The following is a 12,510-nucleotide window of genomic DNA, read 5'->3' on the forward strand; positions in this document are numbered from 1 at the left end:
AAAAATATAATATAAATAAAGAATTTTTTCGTGTTCGTAATGAAAAATGGATTTTATATTATCATATTTTTTGATAATATATACAAAATTGTAGCTCCTTCCCTCCAGCTAAATTATTAAGTAATACACCATTGCTTATATACAAATATATGTATTCACACTTGTTTCATACACTAATATTCATCATCAGCCATTAAAAGATTATCTATAAAGTTTTAAAAAACATAAAACTTTTGAAATTTTTGCAATTTTAAAAACTTTCAAAAATTGTAAAAAATCGATTAAACGACAAATATAAATTAAATTTTTTAACTTCTACTTGTCCGTTAATTCACTTCTACAAATATTATATTAACTGAGGAAAACAATTTATATATATATATTTATTAATTTTAATTCTAGATTATAAAAATTTTATTCCTAATTTTATATTTATATTTATAAATAAAATATTTGTTTTATTAAATATTTTCAAGAGATTTAACATTTTTGTCTTATTTGTCATATTATTGAAATAACTCAATTCGTGCGCTATTATTTTCTTATAAGATTTTTATGACAAATTTTATTAAATTTCCTAAGATCGAAGGCTAGATATTATTGATAATTCTTGAAAATAATAACCGATGTAATTTGCATTTAGATATATTATAGTTAAATCCTTTAAAAAATTATCTTAATTTAAAGAGAACGCATGTCTGCATTAAATAGTATTTTTACCTTCACATCACCCACAGTCAAAAAACTTTTAAACTGGAAACAAAGTGACGAAGAAGAGAAATGGGCAGAAAAAGCTATTGAATCTCTTGTTAAAAAGTTGAAGAAAAAAAAAGGTATTTATATAAATATTACATATTTGATATAAATTTATTAAAATTAATTTGAGATTATATTTTATTTAGTTATTTAAATTAGGCTTAAATTTAACAATTTTATTTTTTAAAGTTTTATAATATCTATTTTTAGGTGCCATTGAAACTCTAGAAAGAGCTTTAAGTTCTCCACCAGGCGATTGTGTTACCATTGAAAGGTCCTTAGATGGAAGATTACAGGTTTTATTACATGAATTATGACTACTAGATATATTTAGATAAATTATAAACTTCAATTTTTTTAGGTGTCCCACAGAAAGGGCTTGCCTCATGTAATTTATTGTAGGGTTTGGAGATGGCCAGACTTACAAAGTCATCATGAATTAAAGCCATTGGAAATATGCAAATTTCCATTTGGGGCAAAAGAAAAGGAAGTTTGTGTCAATCCTTATCATTACTCAAGAGTAGAGAGCCCAGGTATTATAAAATTTTATAAATACCTTAGTTTATTTTTGTATAAATAATGGTTATTTAAGACAAACCTTATTATTTGTAATATTTATTCTCTGGCAATGACATTATTTTATTACAATCATACTTTGTTTATTACTTATAATGTTGGGATAATTTTTGTCATTGTGTCTTAGTCCTTTTATTTACATAGTTCTTATATATATTTTATTTGTTCATTAATTATTATACTCATTCCTTTTTGCCTTTATATTTACCCTTTTAGTCATTTACCACTTAAATTTATGTGACAATTTTTGCCCATATTGTTTATTCAATATCTATAAAGGAAACCATTTTTGCCTGGTATTATTTTTTTGGTTTGATCTATATATTTATAATATTAAACATAACTCTAGATTATATTTTTATTTTATAGTACAGAGAACTCTTTTTTGAAATTTTGTTATTTTAATCATTCTAGCTTGGCTATATTTTATAGATTTTCTAAGGGAAATTGAAAATATGAGTAGTAATTGAATATTAAATGTTTCATTACTCCTAATATAATTGTTGAATTAATACAATTGATATCTGCCTAATCTGGGTTTTGTAAAAAAAATATTTTATGTTAAACCTACATTTGTAAGATTTTTAATTTTTGAAAAAAGAATTTTTTTTTCCATCTAGTTTAAGGTGGGGCTTACAAGTTTATGGTATATGTTACTGGAAATATGCATATTCAGGCAAAGCATGTATTGCCTTAGGAAATATATGTAATATCTTAAATTATAGGTTAGATATTCTACTCAGAAACACTTTTTGGGAAGATGAGAGTGCTAAATAAATGATTTAAATTAAAAAAAATAGCACAATCATTTTAGGTCAATTTTTTAACTTTAAAAATTTCTATTTTGCTAAAAATTTATTACAACTTTTGTAGACATTTTTTTAAATAATAGATTTTGATCACAACTTTTGAGTCATTTTTATTTATATATGGCAAAACAGAGACTGACTAAGATATTAATTGAATAATACACAATGCCTGGTGACACACATTGCTGACATAACATAAGTTCCCAATGCCTTATATTAACATTTTTAACATCCCTACAGAAATAATGTGACAACCATTTACACTATGATTTTTTAATTATTAAATTGCACCCAATCATATTTTCCACAATTATCTTAATGAAGACTTGTTAAGGTGTACTATGGCTTACATCCTCATTCCATCGAGCAACAGAATCCCGCTAGTCTGGGATTACACATGCCTTGATGTTTTTTTTTACCATGTTGTGAATAGACATAATAATTTGAATTTCAAATGACTATTATATTAGAGATCTGCAAAGTTAGGCCTGGCCTGAATAGGCTTTGGGCCGGACTCGTGCCTAGTATATTTAAAATAATTGGGTTTGGGCTGGACTGGGCCTAATATTTTTTAAAAAAATTCGGGCCGAGTCTGGTCGGACCTTGGAATTTTTTTAAATATATCTAAATTTATCAATTTTATAGTGAATTTTTTATGTAAAATAAAAATATTCGATTTTATTTATTGAAACTAAACGACATATAACATATGTCTTTTATTTTGGTAATTATAAAAATTAATTTTTATATTTAAATAATGGGCCGGGCCGGTAAATTTTTTTAAAAAATCTAGGGTTCAGGCCAGGCCGGTAAAACTTTTTAAAAAATTTCGGCCTGGGCCCTTGAGAAATTAGGCCCGATGCAGATCACTATATTATATATTTCTTTCTGTCACTCTCATGTACATGCAGAACTGTTTCTAACAAGTTCTAATTAATTCTTCCAATGATTATTTATACATTCTAAAACAGAAAAAGGTTATAGCATTTTTTCTTTCTCTAATGCATATTTTAATATGATTTTACTTATTTGTTTTACATTATTTTAATTGCAACTTGTTAAAAACGATATATTTTATTATTCATTTACTACATTATCAAGTGAAAATTTAAGTCAATTTTATTGTTTAAAATATATGTAATATTCTCCTATACAAATTATAATTTTTTTTACTTACATCAAGTTGATTATGGTTTAATTAGAACTAAAATTAATTTTTAACCAGAAGATAATTATCACTATTTTATTTATTATGATGATTTGCTATAAATGAATTTAAAAAAACACTCAAATTCATTCATTACTAGCACCTTTTTTTATCAATAGTTTTACCGCCAGTCTTGGTTCCTAGATACAATGAATACCCACCACCAAACCATAATGACAATAATAGTTGTTTGAAATTTCCCTATCAACAAGTTATAAATATATACCTTACATCTTAATTATTAGTGTATTTTGCTTTTCTTGAATATTTGTTTATTTTATACTCCATAAGAATCATTATAATTTCATATTCTATATTTAATATTTGTATTCAACATAAATTTTTCATATGGCCCAGTTTGATGAAGTTATTATGCCACCGAATGCGACCTTTTCTGATGATATAGCCTTCCAAATGGCATCACAGAATAGTGGGCCCACCATACCTCCTCCTTACATGATGAACCCCAACGAAAATAATAATGGGTTCATGCCCACTCCCGGAAATTTGGTACCCCATCCTCCATTTATGAACAATTGTCAATACAATGGAGGAGCTCGCCTTGGTAGCAATATGGTTGGCAATCAAGGCATTCAAAACAACAGCATCAATAACCAGGCTAGCCAGCATACTCAAAATATGCAGAACGTGCAGAGCATGCAAAGTGTTCAGAACAGGGCATCCCCTTATGATAGCTGTGGGGGACCAGAAAGTCCATTTTCTGACATCTCTGTCACCACTGGTATAGTTTCTTGGCTATTTCCTTTTGATTTTGCACATATAGGATTAAGTTTAATTTTAAACCAAGATAAAAAATTTGAGATAAATATATTTTAAATTCAACCACAAGAGGTAATATTATAAAAATTTAGATATTTTAAATTGTAATAAATCTTTTAAAAAAATATGATAACATACATAATATAGCTCCAGTCCATTACACACAACCTGAAATTTGGTGTTCCGTTGGCTATTTTGAGCTGAATTGCAGAGTCGGGGAAAGGTTTCACGCCAAATCACTACATTTTGTTGTTGATGGCTACACTGACCCCTCCATGAATCCCTCCATATCTACCAACTTTAAAGTTTTTTTTTCTTTTGAAATTTTTGTTAATACCTTAAAATGATTTATATGCAATGACTAACATCCTAACTTGTTTGTAAATAGGCAAAAATAAATTTTAAATATTTTACTTCATATAAACGCTATTTTGCTCAATATCAGTTTTATTTCTGAATATGTTTGGCGCAGTCCAAAAGTATTTTTGCCCACTGGCCTAGTTGCATTGACCTTTATACAATTTTTTTTTAAACGGTTATTTATAGTTCCCATTCTTTTGGCACGAATCTAAACCTCAAACCAATATGGTAGAATCTCCCTCCAGGTGTGGCTCCAGTGATTACATTGATCCTGGCCATCTCACCAACATTCCTTTCTTTTGGAACAACAAAAACACAGCACATTCAAATACTTGTAAGATAAATTTTTTTTGCATTTATATATATTAATAATTTTGTCTTAACGCTCCTTTAGATGAATTTTGTTTCTCCACAAACCACAAATAATTCAACACCTTTGACAGGAGCTTATTGGGGTTTTTTTAAGGAATGAATGCTAATGGAAGAAAATTTTAAATCGAATTGGATAAGATTTATTAATAATAAAATAACATTTTTATTTTGGAAATGTATTTTTCTAAGTTTAAATGTTTTAATCCATGACAAATTTCTCTCAAGAAATTAAGTTTTCCTGAGAGTGGACAAGCCCGCCATTGTATTTTCTTCCATAGGCTTTCATGACAGGTTTTAATATATACCTTTATATCAGAGATACCACTGATCAACACGCTAAAAAATATATTATATGAATATTATTAATATTTAAAATTATGAATAAATAAAATGTTAACTACGAATTTTTATATTCTTATTTTCTTTTTGGATTGTGATTAGCTTCTTCCTTTTTTAGAGAAGCACCAAGCATTGATAGAATAATAAAAAAAATCACATCTTTGAAGGAAATAAAAGGCTCTTTTTTAACGACTAAGAAGATAAGATGATAATTTTGTAAATCCATAACTCCCTTGATTAAGTCCCTTGGATTATCATGTGTCAAACGAATTAAAAACAACTTTACTTTACTTATATAAACAAGTAAAGGGAAACCGGTTTAATTCCATTCTAGGTGAAAAAAAATGAATCTGCACAGCTCAAGCACAATTTACTATAAAATCTTTTACATTATGTTTCGAATTTTTTTAAAAAAGCCAACAATTGTTGTAAAGAAATGTTTCACCAACCCGCCCCAACTTCCCCACATTCGGATCGGTCCTCAACTGCTCAAACTTCCCGACTTCTATCTGCCACTGGCGCCTCTAGTGGAACAGGTGGCTCTATAAGTGGGGGAGGTAACGGGACCTCTCTAAATCATCGCTTCTGTCTAGGACTCCTGTCCAACGTAAATCGTAATTCTACTATCGAAAATACAAGGAAACATATTGGGAAAGGTAAAATCCCTTTTTTCGATTTTATTATTTTGAATAACCATCCAATATATAGCAGGTCTAATATAACATTGGTTATAAGGTTATTTATTTTCAAACCTTGATTATTTTTAATTTATATGGCAATTGTATCAAATGGTCAAAATGCCGAAAATGATCTTTTTCCGAAAAATATTATTTTTAAAATAAAACAAGTTAAAAAATATTTATGATGAAAATAATAATGTTGCGGTTTTTATTCACATTAATTTTAAACCTGAAAGCTCCCGGTGTTTTATATTTATATTTAAAAAATTTAAACTTGGGATAGCCATGGTTTTTTTAGTTATTACGTTTTTTAAAAAATGAACCTTTTTCAATTAATGGGTAAATTAAAATATTTGCCAAGATATGAACTGTGCACCAATTTGTCTATCTAAATTCATTTTAGTTCTATATAATATGCTAAATATTCCTCAATATTAAGGGCCCATATAAAAGTAATTTTGACATAATATAAACTAAATTAATAATTGCTAGTTTAGGCGAGTTGGCGTATATCAGATATCCATCTCGAGGGGGGGGGGAATTAAAGCATTTTTGAAAAGTGGCTTTTTCTTAATTTAAAATAAAATTGCTGTTAAAAAATGAAGCTGCTTTATATTTTATTACCAAACATTTATTTTGGTTATTTTTTTGTATTGTATTTATTATTATATTTTGAGATTATTCTAAAAAAATGATAGGTAGCAGGGCAACCGAAATGGTACGTTATATAAAGAATTGCGTTTTAAGAAGATTCTTATTTATAATTAAAACGATTGCCATTTATTTGATATAATAATCTAGTAATTGAGAGGTTAAAAACATTGATCCCAGGTGTTTGATATTTTAAAAAAATATATGGATGATTTAATCGCCACTTAAATCAGTCAGCCCTATTAAATAACGGCGATATTTAATATTTATCGTTAATCACCTTTCTTTTCTGGATTGGAAAATTTACAACTGCTCGTTTTGTATGACATTTTTTTAAAGTTTTAACCCGAGTTATTATCTCGATTTATATTTGAACAAAATTTTTAACCCAAGGTGTCCACATTTATTATGTTGGGGGAGAAGTGTTTGCGGAATGTTTAAGCGATCCAGGAAGTAGCAGCATATTTGTTCAAAGCAGGATATGCAATCACGCCCACTCTTTTCACCCGTCTACCGTAATTATATTTTATTTTGAACTCATGATCTAAAAATTAGTGTTGCTCAAAGGCTCGTTTTAGCCTATTTTTAAAATTAAGATTTAAGTAGGGATGTACCGATATTATATATCGTACCGGGCCGATATTTCCCCCATTTTAAAATATCGGTTATCGGCAAATATTATAACTTTCCGATCTGATAGTGGCGTTTTTAACAAAAGTTATAGCTAAAAAACCATTTATTTTTATAAATAAAATCGAAATCCATTTTTATGTTTAATTTTTTTAATAGTAATAATTAGTTAATAAACATTCTACCATATTGATATTTTTTTTCGCATTCTGTTTATAAAAGTATTCAATAATCTCTTTAGAATCTGTTTTTAGTGAAGCTAATGATACCACAGACTGACCTCTGATAAATTGGAAATTTTGCTATTTATTTCAAATTTCATAATATATTTGTTTATTACTTATTATGTAAATAGATTAATGTTATTACTTTATTATATAAATATGTGATTTTTCAATAAAAATATTTTATATACTTTTAGAATTGCAATTGAATTGAATATAAATTATAACTGATCATTAAAATATATTTAAATGACATATGTTATGGTATAGTTAAATTATAGATGTTATACTATTAAAACCATTGGTATCTTTACAGAATACATAATTAGATAAGATATCGGATCGGTAATCGGCCGATATCAAATTAATATCGGATCGGATCGGCCTCCCAAAAGTGGTATCGGTACATCCCTAGATTTTAGCCAAAATTATTTTATGCAAGCCTCAAAATTTCAACATTTCTGCCATCTATGAACAAAATCTTCAATTAAATAATATTTTTGACTAAAATATTGGTTTGGCCATTTTCAAGAATAAGCCATTTAGCAACACTATTTTAAAATATAATGGATATATAGCAAGAATGCTTTTTAAAATCATACCTTACGAAGTAAAACTATTATTAAGTTTCAAGTTTGACATTTCTTATACAATTATTATGACTTCTTGTTACAAGAATTATCATTCGCATTTTGCTGTAATTTTAAAAATTTAGGTATGCAAAATCCCACCTGGTCACACCCTCAAAATTTTCGACAATGCCCACTTTGCGCGGGCCCTGGGCGAGTGCGTAACGCTCGGATACGAGGCCGTCTATGAACTAACGAAGATGTGCGTGATTCGTATGAGCTTTGTCAAAGGTTATCTTCAAACTTGTCATTTTTTTATTTAACCTAGTTTCTCTCCTTCCATTTTTCATTTTTTTACGCCTATATTATTTTTGTTATAATCACTTTCACTTTTTATTATTTTATTGTTTGAATGTTTTAAACTGGGGATGATTGGATCAGTGCAAACGTCGGGACATGGCCAATACAACATTCTATTTTTAAATGTTTGCTCCTTTTTTTATTAATGTAATTACATTAGTCGGATATATTCTGGATTGGAAGGGTATGATTATCGACACTCTTAATTAAAATAATTTAATCTGATCAAATCAACCCTACCCTAATAGTGGGTAGAGGGAAAAAACGATACAAGAAAGTTTTGTTTGTTTTAAATAACGTTCTTTATACTAGAATTATTGATTTTTATTTTATTTTAAGATTATAATCATTATTTCAAGTTTTATTTTACTCCTTTGGTATTTATTATCTCTTAAAACATAAAAAATATATTTGTAGGCTGGGGAGCCGAATATCACAGACAAGATGTTACCAGTACCCCTTGTTGGATAGAAATTCAATTACACGGGCCATTGGTATGGTTAGATAAGGTATTGACGAAAATGGGGAGTCCAGCCGCTCCTATATCTTCAGTCTCTTAATACCCTTTTTTATAAGCAAATTTTCGTAGAATCTCATCCCCCATCACACTTCTTTAATTGTTATAATAAATGTACATTTTAATTTTGTTATCAAGCTTAAATTATTAAAATATAATATATAAAGTTGTGTTTTAAAATAATTATAAAGATAAAAGACACTTCCTTTTAATATATAAAAGTGGTGCATCGCTATATATTTGATTTTTTCTTAAATTCCGAGCTTGGCTCGATTTAAGAATAAACTCGGGACCTTAGGCCCAGATCATTAAGTTAGATATTTAAATAATGTTAAATATGATGACTCGAGACTATTGATTATTATTTAACATAAAAAAAATATTTAATAATCAAAACTAATTTTTTTAGGAAAAAATATTTAACAATTTGTTCATGATTTCTGCATTAAAAAAAATAGAAGACATAGCAATAATTGAACATTGGAATAATTGTAAATATTTTATAAAAAACTATTTCTTGGGATGATGGTCATGTATTAAGAAAATAATTATTTTATAAAAAACTATTTCTTGGGAGGATGGTCATGTATTAAGAAAATAATTATTTTGCATTTAAATAACGCGCTTGAAAATGTTTTAAAGTTGAAAAAATAACACATTATATGAAAAACCGCTAACATATACATAGAATTATTCAAAATAGCAATAAAAATGTAAAATTAGTTTATGAAATAAAATGAGATGTTATATCTGTTTATACAATATGTTTTATTTGTATGGCGTTTGATAATGTCTTCCTTGGATTTAAGATTATTGTGAACAGTTCCTATAGAAATATTAGATAAAATTTAATAAATTTTTTTTAGATATAAATGAATGAATGAAACAAAATAATGTCCACTATAGGGGTTTTACATAAATGCGCAAAAAAATATAAAACATTTTTTAATAATAGTTAATGGAAATTTGATTGGGATTTAAAAAATTTTGGCCAAATTAAGGATTTGCCGAAATTATCAAGAGCCCAAATTAGACAGGATTGACTATATTTAAGTAAAAAATATTTTTGGATAAAATAAGAATTTAAATTTTATTTAGTTTTGATAATTTTAGGAATAAAGAAATCAAATATAGGATGCTATCCTTTAAAATAATTATGATATATTTTCTTTTTATTGGGATACAAAAATGAGATAATCGATAAACGCATCAAACTAATGTTCCAAACATGCCAATTAGACTTTGGTACTAAAGGAGGATCTAGTCCGTAAGTTGGACTTGAAAAGTTTTTTTAATTTTTTATGAAAAATTTTCAGTATATACAAAATTTATTGAACAGTCATAATTGTAGAACCCTTCTCAAATTTGGGGGTTTTCCAATTCCTTCTAATGATGGCTATAAGCTGATACCCCCAAGCTTGCATGAAAATAAAATATTTATATCAAAAAATATTAAAAAAATCTTTGAACCACTTCCCCAAAAATATTATCAAAAAATCTTAAGAGATTTAATCGCATACGGTAATATCCCACAAAATTCTTTACAAAAAATCTGGATTTTTTTTTTGGGGGGGGGGGGGGGGGGTTGGATATTTCTGCTGAAAACAATATCACTAGCCACATTGAAAATGAGAGTATCCTTTAAATTTTTCAAAGCTGCAATCAAGGTATTACAAAATATGATGATAGCAAACTTTCTATAAATATAAGCATTTTAAATCTAAACAAATTTTATAATATAACCGAGTGGTATGCTTAAAAATCTTTGCGATTTTAACAGTAAATCACTCTGACATGCTCTAAGCATTGTATATCTTTTAGCACCATCAATATGTGAATTTCTAAGATCCTTAACATATTTCTTAGTTCTTTTATCAATTGGCATAATTGAACAATGATTAGATCTAATGGATGAAATTTTTAATATATCTTACTAACTTTAATAATTTTTAGATGTATTTATTATGTAAAATTGAAGCAACTTCGCTACTTTCTAAATAGTAGCGAGCTATCGCTATTTTCTAAAAGAAGTAGCCCGCTAAAGCTACCGCTACTGAAAAAAGTAGCCCGTTATTTTAACAACACTGCACATTAGCCTCGTAAAAGAAAAGGTCCGTGAAGTTGTAGGAACGAATTTCTTAGTTCTTTTATCAATTGGCATAATTGAACAATGATTAGATTTAATGGATGAAATTTTCAATATATCTTACTAACAAATCTATTGTTTCTGATTTGGAAACATTATTTATACCTAATTGAAAAACATCGTTAAATTGAATCTATTTTTAAATTTTTTTATGGTTTCAATGAGAATATTTATATTATTATACGACAACATATTGGGATAAATTTGGATTATAATCCCTTTTATGTTTTCTTCCCTTTTTTGAATAAGCATTTTGGACAGGTTCCGAATCTAGATATTATTTCAAAGCTTTTCTTTATATCGTTAAAATTTTGCCCACAATGTCTTTTTCTATTATGGTTTGTTTATTTATCATCTCATATAATGCCGTGGGAAATTATTAACTAAGAATTTATACTTATTTTTGGTTAATATTTTTTGACATATTTTGAAATTGGAAAAAATGAAATAAAATTTTTTCAAAATAAAGTATCCACATTTTCAAGAATCTGTTGCTACTCTCCTCTACATCCCTTTTCCCTATTTTGAAAGATAAATGAGTAAAAGTTAATAACTTTTTAAATATAGATTATAATTCAAAATTTTTAGAAAAGAGTATTTGAAAACCCAATATTACTTTTATAACATAGCCAAAGGCCTACAATTACAATACCTGGACCTAAAGAGTTGGCATTTTAATTCGGCAATGTTAATAATCATTATGTTATAAAAGGATCGTGTTGGCATCTTCCGTTGCTACTAAGTTTAATGTATCACAAGATCATCGTCTTTGCCTGTGAATATCCAGAAAAATATTACGCAAGCCTGAAGATTTTGTTCATATATGGTACGTAAGGTTTGAGCCTCCATTAGCGAAATCTCGAGGCTTAGGCAATATTTTTCTGGTTAAAATATAGCCGTTTTAAAAAATTGGCTCAAATGTAGCGATTTTGCATCACTACCTGGGAAGTTAATCAAAGTCATTTAAAATTAATTAGTTAATCCAGAAGAAGCAGCCGTTGTGCAAAAAACACTGGACTCTAATAATCTTCACTTAAACCATCTTTCATTTGAATGGCATATTTAGATATTCCCGAAATTAAGGCATGTACGAATATTATGATGGTAGAGTATTTATTAGCTCAATAAAATCTTCATTTTTGCTGATACCTTTAAAATTCGTATTTCCGTCAAAGTTTATTTTAATTAATTTGATGTGGCTGAATTATTTTTCTCATCATCTAGTTTCCTTTATTTTTAAAAATTTCCAATGACTTCATCGTACTACTGGGGTTATGATAATATATCGTTACAGATGCAGCGCTGCACTTAATAATCCCTATGCACTCTATTGCGCATATAAATTAGTGATCATGCCAACTAAGAGATATCCCTCTTCGGATTCAAAGCCAGTCGAAATAATAACAACCTGACGATTGGATGAAATCTCAATCAATTCCACATATCTCCTATGGCCGAAATATTTTAACAGCATTAATTAATTAGTACAAAACGCCCCCACGCTTATAATAAATATATATCGTGATTATAACAA

The 12,510-nt window shown here is 27.7% G+C and overlaps 1 protein-coding gene across 1 annotated transcript; it reads left to right on the forward strand.

Moving 5' to 3' along the window:
• Positions 1–486: 486 nt before the first annotated feature.
• Positions 487–8,963, forward strand: LOC135923008 (mothers against decapentaplegic homolog 9-like). Its single transcript, XM_065457594.1, has 12 exons — positions 487–628; positions 688–833; positions 967–1,052; positions 1,118–1,289; positions 3,468–3,559; positions 3,706–4,090; positions 4,276–4,433; positions 4,675–4,822; positions 5,616–5,855; positions 6,924–7,045; positions 8,100–8,244; positions 8,731–8,963. Exons 2-12 carry the CDS (start codon positions 695–697, stop codon positions 8,871–8,873), a joined length of 1,830 nt encoding a protein of 609 aa, XP_065313666.1. The 5' UTR covers positions 487–628; positions 688–694; the 3' UTR covers positions 8,874–8,963.
• Positions 8,964–12,510: the final 3,547 nt, after the last annotated feature.

Source organism: Gordionus sp. m RMFG-2023, chromosome 1 (genome assembly GCF_954871325.1).
Source record: "Gordionus sp. m RMFG-2023 chromosome 1, tfGorSpeb1-WG-v2, whole genome shotgun sequence".
Classification (NCBI taxonomy): Eukaryota; Metazoa; Nematomorpha; class Gordioida; order Chordodea; family Parachordodidae; genus Gordionus; species Gordionus sp. m RMFG-2023.